General features: G+C 37.3%; 6 protein-coding genes, 1 non-coding gene and 1 pseudogene across 10 annotated transcripts in view; 2 read left to right on the top strand and 6 right to left on the bottom strand.

Annotated features, from left to right (window-relative positions):
• LOC117629529 overlaps positions 1 to 233 on the top strand; it is a 2,027-nt pseudogene extending 1,794 nt beyond the window's left edge. Inside the window, exon 1 of the transcript XR_004586114.1 lies at positions 1 to 233. This exon is cut by the window's left edge and continues 1,794 nt beyond it. The product of XR_004586114.1 is annotated as a putative pentatricopeptide repeat-containing protein At1g12700, mitochondrial (transcript).
• A 508-nt stretch (positions 234 to 741) lies between these two features.
• LOC117632764 lies at positions 742 to 1,446 on the bottom strand. The gene is made up of 2 exons (XM_034366328.1): positions 1,209 to 1,446; positions 742 to 1,054 (listed from the first exon to the last, which is right to left on the bottom strand). The coding sequence occupies exons 1-2, from the start codon at positions 1,441 to 1,443 to the stop codon at positions 858 to 860; spliced, it is 432 nt and encodes a 143-aa protein (XP_034222219.1). The 5' UTR covers positions 1,444 to 1,446; the 3' UTR covers positions 742 to 857.
• A 629-nt stretch (positions 1,447 to 2,075) lies between these two features.
• On the bottom strand, positions 2,076 to 7,166 carry LOC117632824. The gene is given in 12 exon segments (XM_034366416.1): positions 2,076 to 2,435; positions 2,953 to 3,061; positions 3,063 to 3,084; positions 3,186 to 3,249; positions 3,344 to 3,444; positions 3,523 to 3,577; positions 3,713 to 3,769; positions 3,871 to 3,916; positions 4,789 to 4,871; positions 5,633 to 5,829; positions 6,388 to 6,472; positions 6,785 to 7,166. Coding segments are annotated over 12 exon segments (1,059 nt in total). The 5' UTR covers positions 6,854 to 7,166; the 3' UTR covers positions 2,076 to 2,264.
• Positions 4,250 to 4,361, bottom strand: LOC117633302. Its single transcript, XR_004586615.1, has one exon. It is a non-coding gene; the product is annotated as a small nucleolar RNA U19 (small nucleolar RNA).
• A 1,191-nt stretch (positions 7,167 to 8,357) lies between the features above and the next one.
• Positions 8,358 to 11,649, bottom strand: LOC117631097 (ACT domain-containing protein ACR9-like). The gene is made up of 6 exons (XM_034364046.1): positions 11,341 to 11,649; positions 10,917 to 11,135; positions 10,709 to 10,814; positions 9,729 to 10,080; positions 8,914 to 9,198; positions 8,358 to 8,670 (listed from the first exon to the last, which is right to left on the bottom strand). The coding sequence occupies exons 1-6, from the start codon at positions 11,492 to 11,494 to the stop codon at positions 8,524 to 8,526; spliced, it is 1,263 nt and encodes a 420-aa protein (XP_034219937.1). The 5' UTR covers positions 11,495 to 11,649; the 3' UTR covers positions 8,358 to 8,523.
• Positions 11,650 to 12,726: 1,077 nt separating this feature from the next.
• Positions 12,727 to 13,552, bottom strand: LOC117632894 (histone H4). The gene has a single exon (XM_034366507.1). It carries the CDS (start codon positions 13,214 to 13,216, stop codon positions 12,905 to 12,907), a length of 312 nt encoding a protein of 103 aa, XP_034222398.1. The 5' UTR covers positions 13,217 to 13,552; the 3' UTR covers positions 12,727 to 12,904.
• Positions 13,553 to 19,640: 6,088 nt separating this feature from the next.
• Positions 19,641 to 21,555, top strand: LOC117633153. Its single transcript, XM_034366845.1, has 3 exons — positions 19,641 to 19,957; positions 20,050 to 20,092; positions 21,293 to 21,555. Exons 1-3 carry the CDS (start codon positions 19,837 to 19,839, stop codon positions 21,294 to 21,296), a joined length of 168 nt encoding a protein of 55 aa, XP_034222736.1. The 5' UTR covers positions 19,641 to 19,836; the 3' UTR covers positions 21,297 to 21,555.
• Positions 21,556 to 22,137: 582 nt separating this feature from the next.
• Positions 22,138 to 27,413, bottom strand: LOC117633152 (UDP-glucuronic acid decarboxylase 5). 3 transcript variants are annotated; one of them, XM_034366843.1, is made up of 13 exons: positions 27,195 to 27,413; positions 26,489 to 26,608; positions 25,678 to 25,764; positions 25,373 to 25,460; positions 25,159 to 25,250; positions 24,752 to 24,816; positions 24,572 to 24,660; positions 23,803 to 23,880; positions 23,580 to 23,673; positions 23,156 to 23,222; positions 23,004 to 23,067; positions 22,843 to 22,883; positions 22,138 to 22,723 (listed from the first exon to the last, which is right to left on the bottom strand). In XM_034366843.1, the coding sequence occupies exons 2-13, from the start codon at positions 26,576 to 26,578 to the stop codon at positions 22,538 to 22,540; spliced, it is 1,041 nt and encodes a 346-aa protein (XP_034222734.1). In that variant the 5' UTR covers positions 26,579 to 26,608; positions 27,195 to 27,413; the 3' UTR covers positions 22,138 to 22,537. The 3 variants fall into 3 exon arrangements, with proteins under 3 accessions (XP_034222734.1, XP_034222733.1, XP_034222735.1); XM_034366842.1 differs by lacking the exon at positions 27,195 to 27,413 and adding an exon at positions 26,801 to 27,123; XM_034366844.1 differs by lacking the exons at positions 26,489 to 26,608; positions 27,195 to 27,413 and adding an exon at positions 25,913 to 26,296.
• Positions 27,414 to 27,696: the final 283 nt, after the last annotated feature.

Raw genomic sequence — 27,696 nt, 5'->3', positions numbered from 1 at the left:
AACAATGAGACAGTAAGGGCGATGGAACTTATTCAACAAATGGTGAAGGGGCGTTTCTCTGCAGATGCTTCAACTACAGAATTGATAATTGATCTATTGTGTAAAGATAAAGTAGATCCTGCATTGTTGCCATTGATGCAAAAAGAGAATTATGAACTGAATTTGCCTCAGTTAAAGTTGAAAAGATCTTCTGACCATCCCAATAAACATTGAAGCTCTTCCACCTCTGGCAACCATGGATGTGTTATATCTATTATCTCTTAATCCATCATGTGACAATGTCGAGTAGTTAGTAGATATAACTTTTCCAATAATCGTAACATCTTTGAAACAATTGGCTAGTTTTTTTGTACGCAGGTCTTTTTTAGTTTCTTTCACACAAACATTGTGCAATTGACTGACTGCATGTTTTTGTTATTTTGCGGTATACAGACTTAGTTATTAAAGATATCATTGGGGGATATCCTGTGATCATGATAGAGAAATTTCAATGTTACTCTTTTAAGGTTGTTAAATTTATTAGATAGAAGCAGGGTATTTGGACTGATATAATCAGATTTTTCAGCTGACCAAGACTTTGCAGTTTCGGCAAAAACCAACCAGCCTTTGATTAAGGGGCCTTCTACAACTTCTTTCAAATTTTTTTATGTGTAATAATTTTGTGAAGGACATGGTGAGAGCGACGTTCAGAAATTCTAGCATCGTGCTTGCTGCTCGTGAAATGCAAGTTTATTTTATAGTTCTTGTGGATCATGGGGTTGGGGGGAAAACATATTTAAGAAATTTCTAACACAACTAATCATGAATACAATTTTGGCTCAGTAACAACTATATAAACAAAAGGGAACTTGAGCACCTCAATACTGTAGTGGCCTTTCTTCAACCTGTTGATTTCTTATTTGCTCAGGTGTTCCTTGCTCTGGTGTTCCTCGGTCTTCATCATTGCCTGCAAACTGATTCATCATAACTTCTCCAAATTTACCCAACATCTGTGGGTTCATTGGTGCTCCTTGTGGTGGTAGGCCATTAGGCATATTGGCCTCACCGTTTTGTCCTAAAATGCACAAAAATATGTGTCACAATACCAAATGTGGACGGAAACTTAACTGTAACTTGAGAAGTTGAATGACATGCGCGGTCTAGTTAAAAATAACGTGTTACAAAAGCTATGCAAATACACATGCAACGATTATAGGTTGTGCGCTGACCCGCATTGGCTGCTGCTATGGCAGCTGCTTTTCTCCTTTTACTTTGGCTCATTGCGCAGACAAGGATCACCACAATAACCCAGAAAACAAAGAAAGCTGGAATTGCAATTCCAAGAATTAACCGAGTCTCCCTTTCATCTCTCCCTCTCTTCCCCTGGAACTCAAATCCCCTTTCTTTCTCTCTCCTCTCACTGATGCTCTCTCTCTCTTTTTGCGTCGTCAATATTGGAGCCATACCTAAAATATTTATTTCGTCTCATGTGTAATGCTATTTTCTTTGAAGGGGGTTAAAAATTCTCCTTTTCTTCATTTTTAGAATTGCATTATGATTGGTTAAATTATTCTTTGAATTTCTTCTGTGATATATGGTTTAATCGTTGGTGATCATTAGCGGTTAACATGGAGTTAATTTCAACCTTCAGATTCTAACAACCGTAGCCCCCAAAAGCACACCAAGTATTAACCTCCTAAATGCAATTTAGCCACAAAGCCAAGCCTCCTGCTCTAATCCTTCTGCCTGGCCTATTAGTCGAACCATCAAGCCTGAATCTAAACGGGCTTCTTGGAACCAACAGCATGAGCAGTAGAACTCATTTGATAACACTCTCAGCCAAATGTTTTGGTCTCATTTTGAATTGATTAATCATCTTTGCACCGAAATGAGAAGTTCGAGTTTTATTCGTTAACCTTTAGATTATCTAAACTTTTATCTTAATTGTACTAATATATGCAATTTGAAATGATTTTAGATGACCTATCAGTTGTTAAGGATTTAATGTCAAGGGAAACTACATTTTGTTTACAATGGAAAGTTCTCACACTAGGATATCCGGCAAGGTTAGCAAATTGAAGCAAACAACACAAATATTGAGAAAATCTAATTGAAGGCTAAAATAGAAATCACTTATATTTGATTCCATATCCGTCGAACTAAAACAGACGTGGGCAAAAACCGAGCAAAATCACTTATACAACACACATCAAACAACTTTTGAGTTTTGGTCTTGGGGGTTTTCAGTCTATACAGGAGGCTACGTCTTTCGAAACTCTCAGCATTTAAAACTTTGGCTTCCTCAGCTTCTCCAAACTTGAACAGATTAATCCTAACAGAGAATACAATACTGCCTTTATGCAATCCATTATGAAATTCCAACAAGAAGAGGGCCAGTACCATGGATACAACAGTCGGAAGAACAGGCTTATAAGATGCCGCGGATATCTCCCAACCTGCACCACAAATAAAAGTTATGTTCCCACACTTGCTAAACAAAAGGCGTAACCCTATAATCCATCTGAAGCCACGATAACAAAGGATTCTCTAAAAGCATCATGTAAGGTCCTATACTTTTATTCTATCTATAAGTTTAGAACTTACAGTCATAAAATTATCTCATGATTTTACCGAAAAGGTTTCGATCTATTATCATGGATCTTTCAGGTCATCAATAAAGGTCTCCACTTTGCTCACATTCAACAACAGATGGGAGGATTGGTGATAACATAGTAGGTTTAGATACTTAAAAAGGAAAACAGCACGTATATAGTGTGTTAGAACTTAGCATAAGCTTATCAAGGATGAAAGATGTCTGCAAAGAACTGAAGATTACTAATATAACCTATATCTCTTGGTAAAGCAAAATACTTGAGCTTAATGCCAAAGCAGACAAACAAAAAACTAAGACTTCAAAATGCAGCAAGATATCCAGTTTTAACAGAAAACTGTGATAGAGAAAAATATACTCACGGGAAAAAGCAAATCTAATGCATCCCAGGCAGCATGACGAACAGCTCTTGTGGGGTACATTGGACCACCAGGAGAAGTGAAACTATACAAACAAGCCTTTAACCTTGTNTGTGGCCATTCTCAGATCCATTCCTGTTAAATTGATAATACATTAACTAGAATATATAGCGACCATAATACCAGGTTCACATGATGCCTTAAATCTTAAACCTAGAAATTGGTTAGAATATTACCCTGGAGAAGTTTTATGTGCGACAGATAGTGCAGCAATACTGGTTCCACCTTCAGTTTTTGAAGCTGACCAGTAAAGAAAATATCAACCTCATTCAATGCAGTGCGAGAACAAAAACTCAACAAAAGTACTTACAGCACAGAGTGTTTCAAAATTTACCTGATCTGCAAGTTCAATAACAAAGAAGTCTTCTGCACCACCAACCAGAAAAGCATTCGGAAAAAGAGGAAATTGCCTTAAGAAGCTCCCGAGTTTGTCAACTGCATGAATCAACACATTACTGGAGAATTTACAATTTCTTGATTCAGGGGCTGAAGATGCATTACCAGAAAACCCACCTGAGTTATAAAAAAATATAAACCTCGAAAGTAAAAGAAATAGATCTCGCTGGACCTGAGAATTAATGAAGAATTCTAAAGTTAATTTTAAATTCCAGCGCAAATTATTTTGGCTCCCCAATGAATGACAGTTAACCACATCAAGTAAAAAGTTCCCTGTAAAAGTTTAAAAAAAGCATGAACTCCTGACCTGTACAGGGATTTTATTCAACCGTTTGGGCTCCAAAGCAACATCTTCAAGAAGATACTGAAATACAATGTGGGGTAAAACAACACAAAAATGTAATGAATATTTCATAAAGTTCTTCAACAAAAGCATATAAATGTCATCTTTATGAGGGCTCATACACGAAAGAGGGATTGAAATCGCCTTGTATTTGATTGAGTATCAATCCTGAAAATATGCAGAGAGTACCATTAATAAGTTTGTTAAGCCAAATGGAGAATAATTTATATATTGTGTGCTAGCACAAATTAAACCTAGTAACCTTTTTTTCGGTTACAATTAAATCTAGTAACTTTGAAAAGGAAGAAAAAGAACAAATTTGATTATCCAAATATGCTATTTGTTATTATATATGGATAGGAGCAGCCGTAAGACGAATGCTTAATGTTGGACAACAATGGGAACTAAGCAAATAGAACTTTAAAAAGGTCCCAAAAAATCTTTTTGCTGCTGTTTTTTTTTTTTTTTCCCCAAAAGGGAAAAAAAAAAAGGTTATATAGAGAATGTGCGAGGCTGCTTGGAGGACAATTGATGAGAAAGAGACAGAGAGTCCCCTCAAAAGGCCTCACTCACAAAACACTGAATTAATATCTGCCTCCTAACTAAGCCATATATGAAATCCAAAGCAATTCATATGGCTACTCAAAGAGGCAGTAATTAAACATAAAATCACAAAACAAATATCATCCACAGAGACCAGAGACCAACACATGTTCAAACCCAATTTGTATCTTTTTGCTTCTGTTGAAAGCCAGGACGTATGAAATTTATTTTCACAGAACAAACTGTACGTAACGCTACACAATGGAGGAACAGATTATAAAAGGCTACCATGAATTAGGAATATTAAAATAATTAAGGAAACAAGAAAATTTATTTATTTCATATATCATCAATCATGGGAGTAGAGTAGAAAAAGCATTAAGAATTCAGTCGACATTTCACATTGCTGCAAAGCCATTCCAAAAGCCATCTATAACCACTTCGATGTAATTCCAATCAACCATTAACAACCAACAAGCATAAACTAGTATCCATACCAGAAAACATTTGTTGCACCTTCAATAAGAGCAGATGAGTAACGAAGAAGAACTTCAGAGTTGTCAAGTTGAACTTCAAACAGCTGCCCAAAAAAATAGAAGACTTACTCTTCGGCATCTCAGGGACTTAATTCAGGAAAAAGAGTAAAGAAGGAACAGTCAACTTCAAGCTCTCAATGATTTGAAATTCAGATTTTGTTGTTGTTCTAACTATAACAAATTACTAGGCTCCACATTTCTATGCATGCAAAGCAATTCACCATCTGTAAACTCTCCCAAATGATATATGAATACTACCTAGGAAAGTATGCAAACCCGAATTTCATTTGTTGAATGTCTGAAAACCAACTGTCATTCATTTTGAAAAGCAAGTTGTATATTAAGGTTGTCGACAAATTTCCAGATCATGTTCAATGGGTTTGACAAATTGTCAAAGCCGTTCTGCTGTATCCACCTGATTTATAGGTGAAAGTTCCAACAGGTAAGATCCCCCATAAATGAACAGATGACAATATAACTTATTACTTAGAAAGTCACGCTGACCATATAAATACTCCAGGAAAATAGTAGTTGGTCTTGAGTGAGACGACTGCCCTATGGAATGTAGTCTAGTGCCTAGGCTGAGGCAAAAGGCACTTTTTGCAAGATCATAGCTGACCATAAATAAGCAGGCTTCAAATACTAGGTTTTTTCTAATTTTTTCAAGAGATAAAAAATACCAGACATTTGGACAACATGATTTTTTTTCAAAACAAATCACCAAGTAGACGCAATTATGCTCCCAGTAGGGCAACTTCAAAAATAGAATGGAAAAGATCAATACACTGGATGCATGTTTACATACCCATTTGTGGAATAACAAGGCAAAAATATGAGATGCAAATGACTGGCTCCATAGTTGGACAATCAAATCAAGGATGCGTTTTCCACTCGCAGGCACCTGAACATAATGGTCAGTGAGCACATCATAAAAGCATAGCTGACCATCCATGCTATCCTCTGCAGGAGAAATTGCATCTTCTTCCCTGCTGAGAATCATATCTGACACACAATTTGAATACCAAAAATGAGAACACTACTCGTAAATCCTTTAAGACCCAACCAATGTGAATTGGGGAAATTAGTGAACAGATTTCCACAACATACAAATCACACTGCAGTAAAGCGATGAATAGTCAATATGCCTGTGGGCCACTTTTAAGCCCAGACATCACATATGGGGTAGTAACAGTACTGCACACTCATTTGGCACATATGTCCGAGGTATGGAAGTAAAGTAACCATGTTCTTCTAGCAATCTCATCATTTTTAAGCTGACAAATAAATGATTCTCAGCCAATACCAAGTATTATCACTAGCAGTTGCATTATGACCCTTAAACACCATTAATATGTTTACTAAAATAAATGCCATCTTAATCATATACTCGAATTGTTCAACCATACTCTAAAATACAATCCAATTATAGCAGTATCACAATAAGAGCAAACAACTTTGGATGTCAACATACAAAGTTTTACTCAACAGGAAAATAGACTTCCCAACTTTCCATCAAATACAGGTGACCGCTAATTCAGAAAATGGACAATTTCGACTTACCTTTGGCTCGCTCATCGATCTCTAAAGCTATGTCAGCAAACAACTCCTGCAACAAGTTGCGCCGCTGTGTCGGAGAAGCTAGCGCCTACAACAACAGATTAAACGCACATAAATCTGACGGCAATGAAATTATAAACTCCAGCATCCAAATTACGCGCTCTCTAAATGCAAACCAGCTACCTACACAATGCCAAATCAAGCAATTCCATCATTACAACAGAAATTTGCGCATGAAAGATTTTCCGTTTGCTTGCCGAGAATAAAAAAAAATCATTAAAAAGACCCAAAAAAACCATAAAAGGAACTCAATAATTAGAAATTCGATGTATTCATTTCATTTCGACATTTAGTGTCCTGGATTTTCTCAGTAACCAAACGGGAAACGAAGAGTTAATACCCGCTGGAGCTTCTTCTCGATTTCTAGAGTGACGGCATCGAGATAGGCAGAGCTTCGAGGCGTTGACATTCTGATAGGGAGTTCAATCTCCAAGAGAATAGCAATAGCATTACAGTTACAGAGAGAAAACCCTTAATTCTGATTGATCCAATCCAAACACGGCCTTAACCGAAACCGATACGGTTCTCGGCTTCTTCGTCTTGAATTATTGAAATGGATTGAAAATGAAAGCCTCTGTCGACAACAGGTGCTGGTGAAACAGTAAGCTGTTTTGGTCTTTACCTATGAACTAATTTGGAAGTATAAATAGTATATATTAAAATAATAAAAGGGGATTGAATTGAAAGTTCGGGATACTCTTTTTGATGGCGTGACAGAGAAGCAAAATGTGGTGGACGGGCGGAGCCGAAGGAGGGTAAATTGGTAATGGAGGTAGAGTGGTGGACAGCACGGATTTACTACACGTTGAATTGCGCACGTCACTTTTGCTTTTATCATTAGATAGCACGTCGTCCGACCGAAAAAAAGAGCACGGCGAATTTTTTTATCAAAAATTTAGTGCCTAATTTCTTAACCTTAATTTAATTTAAATTACGAAAAAAGGAATTCGATCTCAATGCATAATGGGGAGTACAACTTGACTAAGCTCGTATCTTTTTAACTTCATGTATTTACAGTTGTCTAAGCAGTCTGTTGAAATCAAAGAATTAATACAAATGACTAATCATTAAAAGCATATAATTGATTTGCTTACACGCAAGTGAATGAATGACTGTAAATTATTAAGCGATGGGTTCATGTGAGCAATTGCAGTTGGTGAAACTTATAATCTTAAAAGACTTTGTAGTATATGATCGTAACCACTTGAATAACGTTGTCCCCGTAATGATGATCATGTTTACATTTTAATTCTTAGCGTCTTCATAATTATTATAGGAAGTGAATTTCCGATCCGGTTGCAATCAGCAATGTTTTTTTCCTGTCAAATACCAAATTATACTTGTTGTATTTATCTTCTAATTTGGTTGGTCTTATTCTCAATTTGTATGATATCTTTATTCAACTGAATGACGTCCACGCAAGTAGTAGGACATGTTAGGTTAGCGTTTCTTGTGGACAGACATTAAGCAAATGATCCTATCATGAATCTAGTTTTTCCTCTGGAGGTTGATTATGATATCCGTATTGGCCAAATCTATTATGCAAACCAAAAGTGCACAGCACCCTTTATTCTTTATTTTTTTATTTTCTGAAACAAAGTGCACAATATGATACTGATATGAAATGAATGACATGAGGAGATTTTGTGAACAGTTAGCCTATATTAATAATATCTCACCTTCACATATTAGACATGAAAGAGGACTTCACATGTTTCTCATGGTTTCCAAATTATAGGTCAAGGCTTCTTAAATTAATTAGGGAAACAATACGTTTGATTTCTTTTTATACCTCATTTGCCCTAATGACCAAGTCAAGTTTCGGACCGAAAAAAGAAAAAAACCAAGTAAAAGTTTATCAGAACAATATGATTTACATCTGAAATCGGAATTTGCGTGCTTATGGCCAAGACTGAAAACTGAAATGCATCAAAGGCATTCGCAATAGTGATTCAACAGATCATATATATATATGGGACATACATCTTTTTATGCCCAAAATGCACTAGGGGAGAGAGGAAAGCTCATAAATACAGTAAGACTCAGATTCTTGGTAGATAGATGATAAATATATCTGCTTCACCACCCCATCAATGTTCTTCTAACTCTATCTACAATCTGATTCTTAGCTACCATATTTGATAATTGAAATTTGTGGTTCTCTTCCAGCAAAAACCTATAAACCTCCCATTCACGATCTGATGCTGAGACCCTTCCAATTTCAGCCTGAGAGAGAAGATAACAAACTATTAAAACTGCTGCAAAATTTGATTTGGTAATTCAGAATTAAGCCAAGCACTGCACTTTGTTACTTGGAAAAAGGGTAAATCACAATAAATTTCTCCCATTCAACACTTGAGCTAAATCAGAATGCATGGCATGGCATCTCATCCTGTCTTATCCTACTAGAGTACTTTCAGAGTTTGAAATGTGTGTGTGCATTTTTGAATCACTGCTGCATTTCCTTACCGAGAAAATGCAAATCCCGAGTGTTTTTAAAGCCAATGTAACATCGTAGAAAACTCGTGGTCGTCCCTTTCCAGATAGCTCCACTGGATTAGCAACCAACAGTTCAGTATCTGGCCCTCGGTCTGCAATGATAACGCGTAAGGGGTGAAGCATCTCCACCTTCAAACACAAACACAGTGCACTCTGCTTATCAGGATCCACAAACTTTTTCCCATCCTTCTGCTGGATGAAAAGGTCTAAATCACGATAGCCTTTTACATTTGGAGAAAATCTACCGTAAGATATCTGAACAAGAAGAGATGGCAAACATTTTACATTAGGAAACTGCAAATATATTGCCAATCATGAGAAGTTGACAAGTATAATGCATATCTTTATATGGAGTTCATGGAGGAAAAGAATGAATTTGAACCCCCATTTTAAGTGTGGGAAAATCGTATTAGATCCATCACCAAGTTGTATTTGACCAAAAAGCAAGCAACCATCAATAGATACCATCAGTTGATCATCCCCTTCTTAAAGTTTTTACTTATTTATTTCTTTGCTGAGAACAATAACCTTTCAGACAACTGCAGTTTATTTTTATATTTATCACCCTTCTTCTTGGGGCTGAGGTTGGAGCCCAATACCATCCCCATGTAGGGAAACCTGTAAACTAGGAGTATGGGAACCAGCAAACCGCATTCATCTCATTGGCTGGGGGACCATTCCCATTCCAGGACAGGTTGACCGAACTAACATGATGAAATAAAACATTGATGTTGTCTGGAAAAATAGTGATTTAAGGGGCGGGGGTGGAAGATAAGAATTTCTACCTTGATATTGCAGTCTTTCAAAGTTCTCATAATGTCATACAAGAGACCCTTGTGATCAGCACAGTGGATTTGAAGTAATGTATGAGCTGGGCTCAATGAATTGTCCATTGTCACATTGCTTTCCTTCAATTTTGTCATATCCGGACTGAGAGCTTGAGAGAGGGTTTCTTTATCCAATAACTCACACGTAAATAGCTCTTCAGCTACCACAGGAGAAAGGGAAGGGATGCCACGGTGGGATTCATACACAGGATCTGCCAACTGAAGTTCGCAGCTGATACATGACTCACCCAATACATCATGCAATTGTTTTAATGTCTCATCTTGGCGTTCTTTCGTGTGTAGAAGGTCCCTGAAATGAGTATGTAGCGCATCTCAATTATTAATTACATCAGGATTCCATCTTAACAAACTTTTAAAAGTTGATAAAATCATGAAATTGCCAAGAAAAAACAATAAAACATGGACAATAATTCAGATGAGATGCAGTTGTTCCTAGTCTACGTGGTTTGCTCCATGGCATGTTTGATCTTTTTCCCAACCTCTTAGGGAGGGCATGCTTGTTAAAATAATTAAAGGAAAAAACCATAGTTCCCATTTTATTACCTCAAGATAAACTAAGCTATATAAGCCTTTGAGTTCATTCATTTAGAACCCATGTAAAAATGAGAAAAGAAAAAACCAAAAAGTAATCACACTGTAATTCTAAAACTCCAAGGCAGCACAGCACAAGTCAGTCAAGACCTAATATTAAAGACAAATATAACAAATGTAACATTTATTTTACTTTCTCCAAAGTGGGAAACTTATTGAACTAGACAAATCATGGAACTTGTAGACATCACGTTATCGTCTTACCGCTTACAATGCAGTAGAAAACTGGTAAATTCTTTACATAATAAGAACAAATTAAACAACAATCTTCAAATTGTCAAAGTAAAAAAGAAAAATATATATATAAGTCCCAAGGCAAAACTTACATGTTATCTGTTATAAAGAAGAGGTCCAAGACCCTGTCATCTGGGGTTGTGGTCACTTTCACACTTTGAATTGAAAGCTCAAGCTCAGAGAGAATTTGTGTAACATCTAAAAGAAACAAAGTTAAGGCAACATTAGATTACAAGTTAGAAGTTAGAACCACCTCAAAATAATTAAGAGACATATAAATTTTACTGTTATTATTATTACCATGCAACAACCCCTTGCGGTCAAGGCAAACAAACGTCAATAGATAAACTGCTGAGGATGACGGTCGTGTGGTCTGCTGGAAGAAGTAATACGACACTGTGCATGATGGGCATACAGATTGGAGCTGGTTCTTCAAATTTGACAATCTCACAATTGGTGAGCTTGAATGAGGAAATACCCATAACACTAAGTAGCACCATATCCCATCAGTTGAAAAATCTACACCAAGAAATTCACAGAGCAAAAAGAAAAAAAAACTATGAGTAAAATTCAATCACATTAATTTCCAAATGCAATTAATTATCTATAAGCCACCAGATTAATCTAAAAAACAAAACCCACATGAAAAAATCACTGAAAAATAACAAAAACTAATGATCCTTATAAATGAGCTTGCTTGATTGTTAAATTTGCAGAAAGGTACCAGCTTTCTCAATGTAAAGGCCAAAATCGAGGATTATTCTGCAAATATCGCAGCCGAGGCCGGTCTTGTCCGGGCAATTAACGGTGATGACGCAGGGCTCGCCAGGCCGGTTACCTTTCTGGATCACAACGACGTCGTCGCTCGGCACTCCCATACCGGAAACCGGGAAGGGCGGCCGATCAAGATGGCGCGGTAAAATTACGGGGCAAGAGTTTCGGGTTTTGGTCACCGGTGGTTCAGGTGCCGCTAAAATTTTAGAGAGATAAATGTGAGGACAAAATATAAGCGGGGAACTTGGGCTTTAATTTTGTCCTTTTGGAAGTTGAGGCTGGTAACCATAGAAAACTCCACGTTATCATATACACGTGGGGCATTGTGGTCGTGCTGTCGGAGCTTTAAGCTGTTCCACTAGGTAGAAGGTTCTTAAAGCGTTCACATGCTACTGGAAAAAAGACACAAATTCATTGGATTATAAATTATTTGGATAAAAGCATTGTAGTACACAGGAGAGATTCAGGTCGAAAAGGATTAGGCGAGTTCATCTACATATAAGGATACAATTCACGGGAAAGATTCAGGCCTGGAAGGATTAGGCAAATTCATTTACATATAAAGACACAATCTTCAGTCTACCTTCTTTTTTATGTCAAAACCATGGAGTGATGTTATATTTATTTTTTCTTTTTAAGATCAATCACATTCACCTTCTTATAAAAATGTCTCTGAGCTATTATTGTCACGGGGTAGATAGTGATGTGCAAGTGACTCGATTTTCCCAACTTTTCTAGAGAAATAGGCCTTTTCTTATTTCTGATAAAATTGGGTCAAAAATTTTCAATGCGACAAAACATAATATTTTCCTAACATCCAAATTTTCATAAAAGACACATAATATATTCCTCAATACAAATTATATGGTATGCATATTTTTAGAACATTCACGAAGGAGAGAGAATCGAACTTGAGACTTCATGATCACGGTGTTTCTAAAATATTCACGAGGGAGGAAGAATCGAACACGGTCTCTAAGATTATATCGTGTTTGTCAAACTCAATCAAAGTCCATAAGCATTCGGATGAGAAACTGGGTACCCCCACAAGCATCACCCACCACCACATCCCAACAAAATACCAAATGGGTGCCTCAATTGCCCATCACGATGCATTATGAGCTCGACCCAATTCAAACCCTAATTTGTTTTCAACCAATAAGATTAACCAAAAGCATACAGTTTGAACCAGATTTTCTCCCGTCTTCAGATCACTATTGCAAGATTTAAACTTTTTAACTTATAGACGAATGTAAGTCCAGACAAAGAGTACGAATATATTTTCGCATCGTTCCATGAATTTTCTCAGCAACCAAACACATAGACCAGAAGATAATTGGATAAAAATCTACCACATAACAAATTGAACTTGTATTACTTCAAAATAAGGGTGCAAATTACATCAACGCTAATTCTTAACCACAAAATACCTAATAAGCTAAGAGATCTAAAGCCAAGATCTGAAACCACCTTAAACCTAATATACGCAATACACAGCATGAAAAATTCCCAATCTAACCCCCAAAACCATAGAGGGTCCTTCCCTGCCTCTTCAAAGCATACACCACATCCATGGCGGTCACAGTCTTCCTCCTGGCGTGCTCAGTGTAAGTCACTGCATCACGAATCACATTCTCGAGAAAGATCTTGAGGACGCCTCTGGTCTCCTCGTAGATCAGACCACTGATACGCTTCACACCACCTCTGCGAGCCAGACGACGAATCGCAGGCTTGGTGATGCCCTGGATGTTATCTCTGAGGACCTTACGATGTCGTTTGGCTCCCCCTTTGCCCAAACCCTTACCGCCCTTTCCTCGTCCTGACATTTTCTCAGAAAACTTCGGGAAATTTTGAGTTTCGAAGAAGATGAGATAGTAGAGATGATTTGATGGGTTAAACAGAGGAGGGATTTTGGGTATTTATATTGTAGGGAGTTGGGGATTTGGAATTTTGAAAGTCTGGCGGGGTTGATACTGGCCGTTGGATGTGTATGCTTATCGACTGCTGAGAGAGTCGATCCGCGTGAAACTCTGTAATTGGTTTTCAAGCGTTGATTATGTTTGAATCTACGGTGCGGAGGTGTTGGATTTGGTTTTGGCACGGATTGTGCTTTTTTAGTGAGGGTAAATGAGGTGTTTGGTCTTTTGGCGAAATTTGGAAGGCCAGCCGAAGAGGGCAAAGGGAGTCTGCGAAATTTGAGTTTGAAATTTTTGAGTTTGTTTCGCATGAAAATTTTGGGGAAAACAGGCGCGGAGCACGTGCCTTTCGCATCGATGAATTACTCGAACACCCTTGTGGCCAATAAATCTTTCAGCCACCTTTGGTGTGGTTAACTGTAGGGCTGGGCATCTGTACCATAATACCGAAATCGTACCAATTTCATGTCAAACCGTACTGCTTCATACCGTTTTATTTGGCCATCGGGCTTAATACGGTATTATACCGTATCGTACCGTATCACCCATCTATGACACGGGAGTGATATTGTATATTACACATAGTACTGTACCGAATAATAACAAAAACAAAAACATTACGTGAATTTTTCACTCTCGCACGCTCAACTCCTCCCAGCCAGTTCTCTCTCTCTCTCTCTCTCTCTCTCTCTCTCTCTCTCTCTCTCTCTCTCAGTTGCCCCGATCGATCGAACGAGGCCAAACCAAACCCTTCTTCTCATCTGGATCTCTGTCTCACTCTCTCACTCTCTCGATCTTTGTCTCACTCAACCTCTCAATCTTTTTCTCACTCTCGATTCAATCGATCTCGAATCCTCAAACTTTCGACTCGATCTCTCTCAGTCTCAGTCTCTCCATATATATATATATATATATATCTCTCTCTCTCTCTCTCTCTGAAGCCCCAAATCGATGAATTGTCGATCTCTCGATCTCTCTCTGTCTTTGAAGCCCCAAATTGACGAACTGTTGAACTCTCTCTGTGTCTAGAAAGCCCCAAATCGACAAAGCCTGCTCATCCCTGATCGCTCTCTCTGTTTGTAACCATTAATCGATGAATTGTCGATCTCTCGGTCTCTCCCTGTCTTTGAAGCCCCAAATTGACGAACTATCGAACTCTCTCTCTATCTGGAAAGCCCCAAATTGACAAAGCCTGCTTCTCCTGATCGCTCTTTCTATTTGTAACCAGAAATGGTACAATTTCATACAGGTATGATCTAGTATCACATAACCATAACCCCACCACCGTAACGTCCCGTACCAGTTACAATTTCAAATACTGTGACCAGGATCACCTTACCACCGTACTGTACCTAACTGTGCCCAGCCCTAGTTAACTAGACTGAATTATTTTCAATTCAATCAGATAAATATTAGGAAAATACTTGCCTCCTTCCCTAGAAGTAGGAGCTCCTACTTTTCTACCAATCACAATTTGACATATGTGTAGAGGTTTTTATTTTTATGTTTTTGATGCATTGTTTTTGCAAATGTGTCAAAATGTAATTTGCAGGAAGTAGAAATACTTCTTTATAGGGAATGAGGGAAGCAGTATCCTAAATATTATGGTAGTTATTTGGTATGTTGGAATTTGGCTTATTAAATTGGACAATAATTCAATATATTATGTCTTACAAGTCCCATATAAAGGAATGAATTTCATGAGAACTTGTTTGTACTAAAATTCAACATATCCAAGTTGAGCCACCAAATAAACCCTTCAAGTATGGTACGGTAGTTAGTAATTTAAAAAAAAAAAAATTCCAATTCAATTTGAATTAAAAAGCCTTTGTAAAAAACTCGGGGTTGTACTTGTGTAGTTTTTTTGTTGGTCAAATCATATTTGTGGTGTAGCTTTTGTTGTAAGTGTTTTGGCTCTTTTTAAATAATCTTATAGCCGAACCTTGTAGTGAGAACTTGTAATTAAGCATGACATGAACATGATTACTTTGTGACGGAGTTAAGCTATGTGAGCAAGATTGGTCTAGTTAGATCACCACCGTGTAGAGTATGAGGTTGCATTAAGCATGCTCTATCCCCTCGGATTAGTTGGGGCACCCCACACACTATCAGTGGATAGGAAAACAAAACCCGGTAAAGCAAAGCATCTTAGAGCAACTCCACCCATTTGCCCTTAGCCATGGCAAGGGTGGAGTTAGGGCAGCCACTATTCACGCGAATAGTGGTTGCCCTTGCAAATAGTAATTTGTGTTTCCACCCGTTGTCATGGCTAAGGGCAATTACTATTCATTTTTTTGTTTTTTCCTCCTATTTTTTAATGAAAATAATTAATTTGGGTAATATTTTCAGATAAGATTTCCGGGTTCCTACGTGTCAAGACTATTCATAATCAGATAAAATTTCCGGATAAGATTTTTGGATTCAAATTTCGGATGAATTTCAAATTTCAAAATTCAGATAAATTTTTGGGTTCAAAATTCAAAGTTCAGATAAATTTGGGTTCAAATTTCGGATAAATTTCAAAATTCAAAATTCATACAAATTAGGGTTCAAATTTCGGATGAATTTTAAATTTCAGATAAGATTTTCATCCAATAAAATCAAGCCATGTGGCATGTCTATCTTGCCAAAATTTTCTATAAAACCAGAGTCTCAGCTCATACCTCTCACCCCACATCTTTCTATATTTTCATTTCTCAGAGTTTAGAATTCATACTTCATTCATTCTCAATGGAAGAATTTAGGAGATGCTTGGAGAGGCAAGAGCGAGAAACAAATGAGAGAAATCGTAGAGCAGATGAAGTCAATGAGTTGTAGAGACAAGTCGATGAGCAAGTTCTCATAGCAGTGGCTTTGCAAGAAGAAGAGAACCAAAGTCGCCGCCGTGGTTCACAAGTCGGCCGTCGCTGGAATGTGGAAAGACATAGGCATTTTCGGGGTAAGAATCTTTTGGAAGATTATTTTATCTCAACTTCTTTGTACTCTGATGTTGATTTTCGAAGGCGATTTAGAATGAAACCTCATTTGTTCAATAAAGTCATGCATGATATTTGCAATTATGATGCATACTTTGTTCAAAAGTGTGATGCTACTGGGGTTTTGGGGCTTCTTCCGGAGCAAAAGCTTACAGCTGTTATACGAATGTTGGCGTATGGAGCATCTGCTGATCAGGTGGATGAGATTGCCCGGATGGGGAAGTCCACTACGTTGGAGGCTTTGGTAAGATTTTGTCAAGCTGTTGAAACTCTGTACACTAGGGACTACCTGCGTAGACCTACTCCCAGGGACCTCCAACGGCTTCTACAAAAAGCCGAAGCTCGAGGATTCCCAGGAATGATTGGTAGCATCGACTGCATGCACTGGCAATGGAAGAATTGCCCAATTGCCTGGCAAGGTGATTATGGAAATAGAAAAGGCCAAAAAAGTATCATCCTTGAAGCGGTTGTTGGCTTCGACACATGGGTTTGGCATGCCTTCTTCGAAGTTGCAGGATCACAAAATGACCTCAACGTGCTGGGTCAATCCCCCGTCTTCAACGATGTATTGAGAGGCCAGGGCCCCAATGTCACCTATCAAGTCAACAATACAGTATACCAGACGGGATACTATCTAGCTGACGGCATCTACCCGAGGTGGACCACTTTTGTCAAATCCATTCCCAATCCCCGATCCCAGAAGCAAAAATTATTTGCTACCTATCAAGAGGGATACATGAAAGATGTCGAAAGGTGTTTTGGCATCCTTCAAGCTCGGTGGTTGATTATTCAAGGTGCGGCCCGTATGTTTGATGAGGAGATCCTCAGAAGCATTATGATGACTTGCATCATCCTCCATAATATGATTGTGGAGGATGAGTACGATTATGATGCTTTAGAGGTCTACGAACCGGATCCAATGAACACGGCCTTGACACGGATTTATGAAAGGCCCATGGGGCCAAGTGGAGAACCGTTTGAGCCAGAACCGTTGGTGAGGGATGGTCATTTGATGACCCGAATGATAGATCGATATACAGAGATGCAATCTTCGTATATTCATGAAATGCGTCAAGTTCACTTGATGGAGCATCTATGGGCGGTGAAAGGCAATGAAGATGAATGATGGAGCATAGATGCTTTGGTTATGTTTTATTTATTTATGGTTAGGTTGTGTTGTATTTTTATTTATTATGGTTTGGTTGTGGTTGGTTATTATTATTGTGCCTTGTTTGTATTTTTATTTTTATTTGTATTATGTTTTGTTTGAAGTATGGAATATGTTGAATAAAAAGGTAATTTATTGAATGCTTTGTTTATTAAATAACAAAATGTAATACAAGTCATTACGAATTACTACTACTAAAATAAAATACATGAATTAGAACAACTTTAATAGAAAACATGAAAAATACAAATACATAAAAGGTATGCTAACTAATTTAATGGTTTCCATCATTTAACCAATCCATGTTGCTAGGCCCATCATCCCAGAAAAGTCTTCTTCTCATAACATTCCTTCGTTCTAGCTTCCAAAATTGTTTTGTTTCAGGGGACATATGACTTGTATCCATCGCCATGGTTTCCCGATCTGTCTTGTCCATATCTTTTTTGCGCAAATACTCCCTTTCTCGTGCATACTCAGCTTGAAGGGCCAACTCGTTATCTTGGCGTTTTTGCTCCATTTCTATTCTTATGCCGTTTTGCCTTGCAATTTCCTCCAAAAATTGTGAATTTTGATTGCTTGAATTACCGCTTTCTTTGCCTTCGCGGCCTTTCGGCCAATGGGCCTCGGCTCCTTTTCGATGGGTGAGTCTTGACTCATAGGAGAATCGAGAGGTGAATCCGATGTCATTGAATCACGGAGTGGCGTCTCGTTTAACACAACCTCCGGACCCGTCGGAATAATTATGAAGCGTTTGCAATATTTCACCACCTCCCAACATTCATGATGGTTGAAACTTTTTTTGCCACCCCCGGTTGCACCGAACCACATTTGTGCTTGAATCATCTATTTAACAAAAAAATGGAAATGCAATAAATATTTAAAATATATTGGATATGCAAGTAACAAAATAAATAAATAATGGAAATGCAATTAACCTTACAAATAAATTAGAAGTGCAAGAAAATTAAGAAACAAGTGGAAATGCAAGAAATATTAACAACATATTGAAAATGCAAGAAATATTAACAAAATATTGAAATTGCAAGAAATATTAACAAAATATTGATAATGCAAGAAATATGAACAAAATATTTAAAATGCAAGAAATATTAACAAATATTAACAATATATATATATTAGGAGATTAAACTTAATAAAACAAAAATTATAAAATACTTACCTCGTTAGTATGATTTTCCCCGCTTCTATAGTTGTCCATCGCTTTTCCTAGGGCAGCTCTCCATTTTCCTAACTCTTTATTGAGAATTTTCCACCTACTGGATAATGCCATCTCCGTACGAGTAGACCCCGGAATTTTTTCACAAAATTCGGCATGAATTTTTTTTCCACATATGAAAAAATTTCATCTCATTGCCGGACACGGGACAATGACAAATTTGGAGCCAAGCCTCACACAAGGAAACATCTTCCATGGTGCTCCAAGCCCCTCCGGTTTCGATAGAAGAAGCCATAAAAATATGAAATCAAAATACTAGATGAAAAAGAGGAAAATGTTGAGTAAAGAGTGAATAATAGTAGAAGTATAATGAAATGTATGAGGATTGGTGTTGAAAGTTAAGGGTATTGATAGGTATTTATAGAAAAAAAAAATCAGAATTTTTTAGAATTTTTAAAAAAAATTTACGATTTTTTTCCATATTTTTATTGCCCAAAAAAGCCTCAACCGTAGGATGGATTCGGAGATGATGATCGGAGGGCTGGGGAGGCGACACGTGGCTTATTTCTGTTGGAGCTCGCGTCGCGCTGACGTCAGCACGCGCTGGTTCAAATTTTTTTACCGCAATGCATGCGCCAACGGTAAAAAAATTTGAAACGCACTAGCTGACGTCAGCGTGACGCGAGGGCTGACGTCAGCGACCGCGGGCTGGAGCTCGAGCTCATCTCGCCTTCGGGCAAGCCCGAGTTGGTGGGTCCCACACCCCCCCGGGCCTGGGCTGCGCGGTGGAACGCCAATTTTTTTTTTCTCCCCTCGCCTCGGGTTGGGCCCTCCCACTGGCTTCGCTCTTATGGACACCCTATCGTTTATAAAAAATAATTATAACATAATCCAAAAATATTATATATTATAAGTAATTTTGCTTTTATTAGAATTTGACCATGGTAATAGTAATAGAAGCCCTTTATCTTGTCTTGAACCATCTCCATTGGGCCTAGTTTAGCTGCTTGAAACTGGTTTAGCATGAAGAAATGGGAGCGGATGCCACCAGCTTGATCCAATTCACTCAACAAGCCCACATGCCCATAAGCATCTAAATCAGATTGGACCAACACCAAAATCCAACGGTTACAAGTAGCTACAAAATAGCCACAACCCACAAACGGAGAGACTGAGAGAGCAATTGTAGAAGGAAAGAGAAATTTCAGAAATGAGGAAGTTCGATCCATGGCCGATTTTCTTCAAGCGAGAGTGGAACAGGAACTGGCCGTTCCTGGTTGGGTTTGCCATCACCGGAACCCTCATCACCAAGTTCTCTCTTGGCCTCACTGGTAAGCTCTTCGTCCCGATCTGTTCATTTCAATTTTGAAAAACAAAACCCTAATTTCGCTGACCCATTTGTTTCTTCTTAATTTGTTCACAGAGGAAGACGCTAAGAACTCAGCTTTCGTTCAGAGGCACAAGAGGTACCTTTTGTTTTAATCCTTTGATTTATTGGGATTTAGATAAAGAGAGAAACTAGTTATTATTCAGATGAAGGCAATACAGTCGGTGAAAAAATGCACTCTTTTGAGTACATGGGCACTTTGACTGATTGCTTCATAAGGTGTATATAATGAATGTCATCTAGATCCTGCTTCTGTTACTTTAGCAATTTTTATTGTTTCTCATGTATGCGAAAACATCAATTAGAGGTAGGCATTTGGAATCTGAGTTAAACTAATTGATTTTTTTTTCTTATATGGGTGCTTAAATCCATAGTCTTTAGGAGGAGGTCGCCATACATTGTGCATTTTAAGCCACAAAATTGAAAAATGATATGTGTTTTCAGAACTTATAATTTTGACATATTTTCATTATAAAAAGAACAACATGTTCAAGGTGTTGAGTTGGTCGATGACATCCCGGTGAGGGTTAGAATCAGATGGTTAGACTTGGTCTTCGGGTGCTTGATAATCGGGTTGAAATTGTCCAATCAAACCTGATCATCTCAACCTTTTATGTTGTAGCAAAAGACCACATGAGGGTTTCTGTTTTATTTTTATTGATTATAGATCTGAAAACAAGTCACTTGGACATGAAACCCTTAATAATTCTGTTTAATACCTTTTTGGCCACTAAACCAAAAAAATTTGGCAGGTTGGTGGTTACACAATTTTCAATACTCAGACTATTCCTATTGTCATCCTGAGCTAACTTTCTTCATCTTTAGACTGTTGCTAATATGATGAGTTGCATTTGTATTTGGTTAGGAGGTTTTGTAGATTCTAAAGTGAGAGCCTATTTAAAAATTTAGGTTTCGTACCTTGCAGTTAACAAGGGTTTGAAAATTCTAAAGTAACGGTCTAGTTAAGTGTCTAAGTTCCCTACTATGCAGTTAAGGATACAAGTCAAATGAAAATACTCAACTTTTACATGTAACATGGGGTTGGCAGTGATACCATGTTTCAGCTTTTCTTGGGATGTACTGGCATTGATTTATTTTGATTGCTATATTTTTATGTAGTGTTTTTTTTTTCAATAACCTGATTCTGCTATTTTTGTCAGTTTTGTGTTTTTTGGCATGTATCAGTGTTTGTATATCATCCATAGTAAGCCATACCATTGCTGGATATGGTTTTATGAGTCTCAGTTAAATTCAGTACTTCTTTTGTGTTGTGTTGTAGGTGATTTCTGGATGCAGTTGTAGCCACCTTCCTTCTCTTGTTGCGGAGGGGGAGATTTGCGTGCTTTTTCAGAGACTTTAATAACAAAAGAGAAATACTTTAGATACTCTTTTTTCTTGAATTTTCTTTTATGTTTTGGATGACTTGAATAACATGAGAAGAAAGACTTCTATTCATTGGTTTGGAACTTGGTGCATTTGGCTAGACAATCTTCAAAAATGAAACAAAAGTTGTGTTACGCTCATGTTATTGTTATAGGCTTATAATCTTCTTGTCGTTTCATTCTTGTTCTTAATTTTGTGTCTGCTCTCATGTCCCATTTGGGCAAAAGTGCTATATTATTTTAGGTGTGGCTTAGAGAATGGCACTGAAGAGGTGTTTCGTAGGGTCTGGTGACAAAACTTTACCATGACCCAAAAGTTTTTGGACGGAAAAATTTCTTGGAGGGTGGGGGAGGGGAACACAGCAAAACTGACATCTTGAAAGTTGAAATGAGCCTCATCCAGCCCCTGGAGAGTGATGCCTAGTCTGCGCGATAATGCCTTTGTCCATGCAAGTGGGAGGAATTTCCCAATAAAACAAATGCCACAGGAAGACGAAATCTTTTGAGTTGTTTCTGGGATGAGTTAAAGCATTTTTACCTTACTGAGCAACTTGTCAAGCTTCTTACCATCTTAGAAAAAAGGAAAAAAAAATACTTTGGCTTCTTACACTTCACAAATCAGTCTCTTTTGTATGTTGTCAAACTCTGATTTGTGTGAAGAAAAAGAAATCAGACGGGCAGTGTTCATCTAATTCTAAAAGGAAAATGAAACCAAGTGTGCAACCAACCAATAATACAAGCGTTAACATCGCATGGAGATACGATGGAATAAAAATTAAATTGAATTATTGATGACCAAAACTGGGGGTTCCAAGTAGCACACTCAGCTGAGGACAATCTTAACTACGAAACAGCACTAAATGCCACATTTTGAAGGATTCTCCTTGGCATCTTAGCACTCACTTTGGAAAGGAATGAAAAAGGTAGAAAACCTTTTAACAAGCACCAGTTCTTATTTTTCTATTATAACACAATGAAATAGAAAGAACAAGGAAGCACAAGTGGTCATATGAATCATTGCTCGTCACAATGTGGTCATATGAATCATTGCAGACGAGCATACTCCAGCATCGTCAAACATATATTCCAGGACGGAAAGAACAAACCGCGCTCGTAACCTATATTTCCAGCAATATAGACAATCAGTTCTTTTTGGCTGCTCCCAGCCTCAAGCGGAAATCCTCCTCCATGAGAGGCAGGCCTTCCCGTAACTTGATCTTTGGCTCCCAACCCAGCAATTCCTTTGCCTTTGTGATGTCGGGTTTCCGCTGTCTTGGATCATCAGGAGTGTTCTCCACCCTCTTTATCTCCACCCCAGGGTTGATGAGCTGTAAAGTCAAATGCATTTGAAAATTTTCAAGACGCTTCAAGAAATAAAAACAGCTTCTAGAAAATAATACCATAACAGCCTACGAATGGAGAAAGACAATGGCGAAGACAAACTGACCTCCTTCACTGTCTCTGCAAGTTCAAGCATTGTAAATTCACCTGAATTTATACAAAAAAGTCACCTAGGTCAGTAATTAATTATGTGAGCAACTAGAGCACATACTCGGTATAGCTTTTGAGATACAAACACATCACACTATCACATTTATGGTAGATAACCTGGGTTTCCAATGTTAATGGGTCCAGTGTGCTCTCCTTCCATGAGACGAATGAGGCCATCAACCTAAATTTTTTTAAACAGGTTACTATAAAAAACCCAACTTATTTCAATACACGGCAACAGAATGAAAAGGAAAAGATGTTTCACAAACCATGTCAGAGACATAACAGAAGCTGCGAGTTTGAGTCCCAGGATTTTGGACTGTCAAGGGTTCATCACTACAATATTGAAAACAGAGTGTAAAAATAGATCCAAAGGTATGAGCATTTGAGGGAAAAGGAAAAGGATTAAGCTTATACGGTAATGCAGGTATGGAAGCTAATTTCAAGATACAATGCAACTACACAAATATGTGTGAATATCAAACATATCACTCCTGGCTTTATAAGGCCTTTATGTCAGACACCAACCACTACCCAATCAATACCAAAAACATGCTGGCTAGCTATCTTTAAGTAGAAAGAGACTGAATTAATAAGTGATTAAACTAGCTAGTCATGATTTTCTCCATGTAGGCACTAGTCAAGCTGCTGATATACCCATCATTAAAATCGTGGAGCATCCTAAGGACTCACCGAAGTGCTTGGGCTATAAAATTGCTGACTACACGCCCATCATCAATATTCATGCGAGGACCATACGTGTTGAAGATTCTGGCAATACGTATTTCTGTCAAAGAGAACAGAGGAAATTAGATACATGAAACTACTAAAGAGCAAACTTTTAACCATTTCAGCACAGGAAAGAATAAACAATAATTTTGTTAAGGTAGAAAAGGAAAAAGAGACAACACAATACCTATCCCATGCTGCCTATGATAGTCGAACATCAAGGTCTCAGCAACACGCTTCCCCTCATCATAGCAGCTCCTTACTCCTGTGATTATAATATGTACTTATTGAGGTCATGGTCTCATGAACTTAAATAAATCCTTGAACTACCCAAAAAAAAAAAAAAAAACAATAACATTCTAACTTCTAGCATTTACAAACTATTTCAGTTTAGGTTATAAGGGCAAAAGGCAAGGCTTAGGGCTTTTGTTGATATGTATCAGCATGTCATACAGAACAGATGGCAAGTTCTATCAAAGTATGCTTATGAGTTCCTATCATGAATGCAGACACATCTTTTATTATCCTTGCTCCTTGGTACTCAAATAGGTTTGATATGGGAAAATTCAGCAGATTAGGTTTCATCCAAAGCCTCTATACCATATGTCCAACATGATTGCAAAAAGCTAGAAGCTGGGCCTTGATTGAGTGCTCTCCCAAATATTATCAAAGATCCACACTATAGAGGGTCCTAAAGATTGCACTTTTCTATTCACTTCCAAAAGTAAAGCCCATGAACAGTTCAGCATTTCCAGAATCTCCCTCAAGGAAGTCCATCTCAAATCAGGTAAAACATTTAAGAGCTATCTAAAGAGAACGGAAATGGTCATTCTACTTCTTGCCAAATATATTTGCACATAAATTATATCTATAGTTTGAATATATAAGCAGCGACAATCTTCTAAGATCTATCAGAATGCAGCAAACTTTAGGCTTCGAATGAGATGAGCACTTACCAATTGGGTTAACATTACCCCAATAGCTTTCAGGTTGTGGATGCACAAGAGGATCTCCATATACCTCTGAAGTTGATGTCAGCAAAATCCTGCTCAAATATATATATATATATATGCGCGTAAGACAACTTGATGGAATACATTTATAAATTTATTATAAATGCAAGACTAATAGACCACCTTGCTCCAACTCGCTTGGCAAGTCCAAGCATGTTCAGCGTGCCAATCACATTTGTTTTTATCGTCTGTTGGAGAATCATATGCTCAAATGTTAGATTACAACTTCAATAAAAAAACAGTCTTTCTGTTGAAGGGACAGAATAGATCTTATATGATTGAACAGGAAAAAGAAAGTAAAAATATCATACATAAGAGTAAGTACCATATAAGCTGATTGCAAAAATATTTAACAACTTTTTTCATTGCTGATTAAGGGCAAATGACATATTGCCTGCCTTAATTTGCAACACGTTAATATGTCCCCCCCCCACCCCTGACAAATCTGTCAAACTGTAGGCAATCCGAATAACACTTGACAGGTATATCGATTGCTGGCTATTTAATGATTGAAGAATACATGTTTTTACCTTTACAGGGTTGTATTTATAGAAAATTGGAGAAGCTGGGCAAGCAAGATGGTAAATTCGATCAACTTCAACCAACAATGTCTCTGTGACATCTATAACAAAGAAAAGAGAGCAATTAAACATAAATGCATTTAAATAAAAGCCATACTTTTGTAAGTGACAAATAAACAAAAACATATGGAAGAAACTCGTTAATAAACCAAATTGTATGTACCATGACGAATTAGCTCAAATCTGGGATGACCAATCCATTTTTTCAGATTGTCCTTGGAGCCAGTGAAGTAGTTGTCAACAACAATAACCTAAGTAGAAATTGGATACAATTTTAGTCCTGATGAAACAAATGATTTGATGTATGATCTCACACTGTGTCAGTTATTGCAATTTTTGTGCATCATAGGTGCTTAATGTTAACAAAAGTTTCCTATCATAAAATATATAAATTAAACCGGATCTTGAACTCATTATGAACAGAAAAACTGAACCTGAGCTTTTATAAGAGAGAAATAAAATGCTGACCTCATTCTTTTCATTTTCCATTAATCTGTCAACCAGGTGAGAACCGATGAATCCAGCTCCCCCAGTAACCAAAATTCTCATATTGGACTGCCACAGTAAAAGTACACAATTAGAGCATTAGAATAACTATATGATCCATATGACAATTTCGTCAGAATGATGACATTTATTAGCCATCTAATAAAAAACAAAACATACTCCTTCAAATGCATAGTAGCACAATTTAAATCAAAACCTGTAATGAACCCACATCTCTGCTCAAGCAAACAAAGGAGCAAAAAATAGCAACATGACGAAGTTAGATTTCACCAAAATCTCAAAACGGGCTAAGATTATAAGGATAGGCAATATTTCCTTGTGGACTCGCAGAATTAAGACATGGGGTTTGACTTTCTGTAGATTGAGGGTAAAACAGAGAACCAAGAAAGACAGATTTTCAATACACTCCACAGTCCTTTCTTGTATATGTTCTCAATTTTATGTTAAAGATTGCTTCGTGGGAGACTGAGCTGAATTTGAAGATCTAATAGTACAAACCCATTCTAGGGGAAAAGATGCATGGAAAATAAACAAAATAAGATTTTTAAAACGACACATTTGCTATAATCTCTAAATTAACATCCTTCCAATAGTTAGGTTGGAATCAATAAATACTGATTGAGAAACGCAACAACCCAGTGGCATAAATATCAGCACACAATCAAAAATAAAAAGGCAACACAGAAAGGTACTACAAGACTGTAAAAAGCAATTTACAACAACCCTTTGAAAGATATATGAATAAATAATCAAATAAATTGGCGAGCAGGACCTGAAAAAACTTGGAAAAACGCAAAGGGGATGGCAATGGAGGAGACTTTGTTGTGGTCTGGTGCACCCCATTGGAGGAATTGTTTGCCATACTCTTAGATCTTCTCTAGAACTCAAACACCTACAAAAATTTACCAAACAGTCAAACTCTGGGAAACACTATAAACACATTACTAGATGAGTAATCTCATATTGACAAGCCTTCAAATTACACACAGACTAAAAGATCACTTTTCTTTTTGTTCAGAATCAAGTTCAAAGAAAATTATAAACTCTAGAATCATAAAGAAAGAAGCTTGAAGTTGAAGTGGACCTGAAAATAAGCTTCAGAGGATGATAACCCAAAACCCCAAATACCCTTTGGATCCAAGAAGCTTAGTTATCAGAACCAATTATTTATAGTCCCCCTCTCCTCAACAGAACTCCCAAAACCGAAACTTCTACCAAACGATGAATTTTAAATAGAAATATAAATCAATTAAATAAAGCAAACAGAAAAGCCTTCAAATTCACGGAAAGTCCTGGCCTTTACTGATAGCTCCTCGATAACAATAATTAAGTTTGAAGTCACACCAAACTATATTCCCTTTAGAAATCATTTTCTTTTAAAGGGTACCCCAAAAATAAATCCCATTTGTTAATACAACTGTAATTATTAACTTTCTACCCCCAAAAAAAAAAAAAAAAGATTGCAATTATTTATTTACCTTGTGAAGCTAGAGAATCTGGGATTTAAAACGAGGGGTTTATGGGATTAACTAATTAAAGGGTTTAGTGACTAATTAGAGTGATTACTGAGCTATAATTAAGGGGGAAATTTAGGGTTTCTCCTAAATCCTAAGCAGACAAAGATGCTTTGATGTGCCTATAGCCTAGTGGGACTAGTGTCTGAGAGACTTGTGAGGAAGTTCTTTGCTTTGATTTCAAGTCTCGAATAAATATAAGATGCTCTCCTGTATGTGTTTGTCTTTTCATACGCTTATGCATCTGGGGTGCTGACACGTGTACAGTACAACTGGACAAAAGGGTGCCTTGATAATAAGATTCCCTGTTGGATTCTAATATCATGTTTATAGGATTTTGCATTTATGTGTATTTTGGATTGAATGAAAGCAGATTTCTCTCATTTAACATAGGCAATTTGCCATTTATCACAAATTCAGAAAGCATTTGCAAATTCCTTTCATCAAAGAGAATGAATATGAATAT

This window comes from Prunus dulcis, chromosome 6 (genome assembly GCF_902201215.1).
Source record: "Prunus dulcis chromosome 6, ALMONDv2, whole genome shotgun sequence".
Lineage (NCBI taxonomy): Eukaryota > Viridiplantae > Streptophyta > Magnoliopsida > Rosales > Rosaceae > Prunus > Prunus dulcis.
Note: the sequence above shows the minus strand (reverse complement) of the source record. Positions and strands in the feature narration are given on the sequence as shown.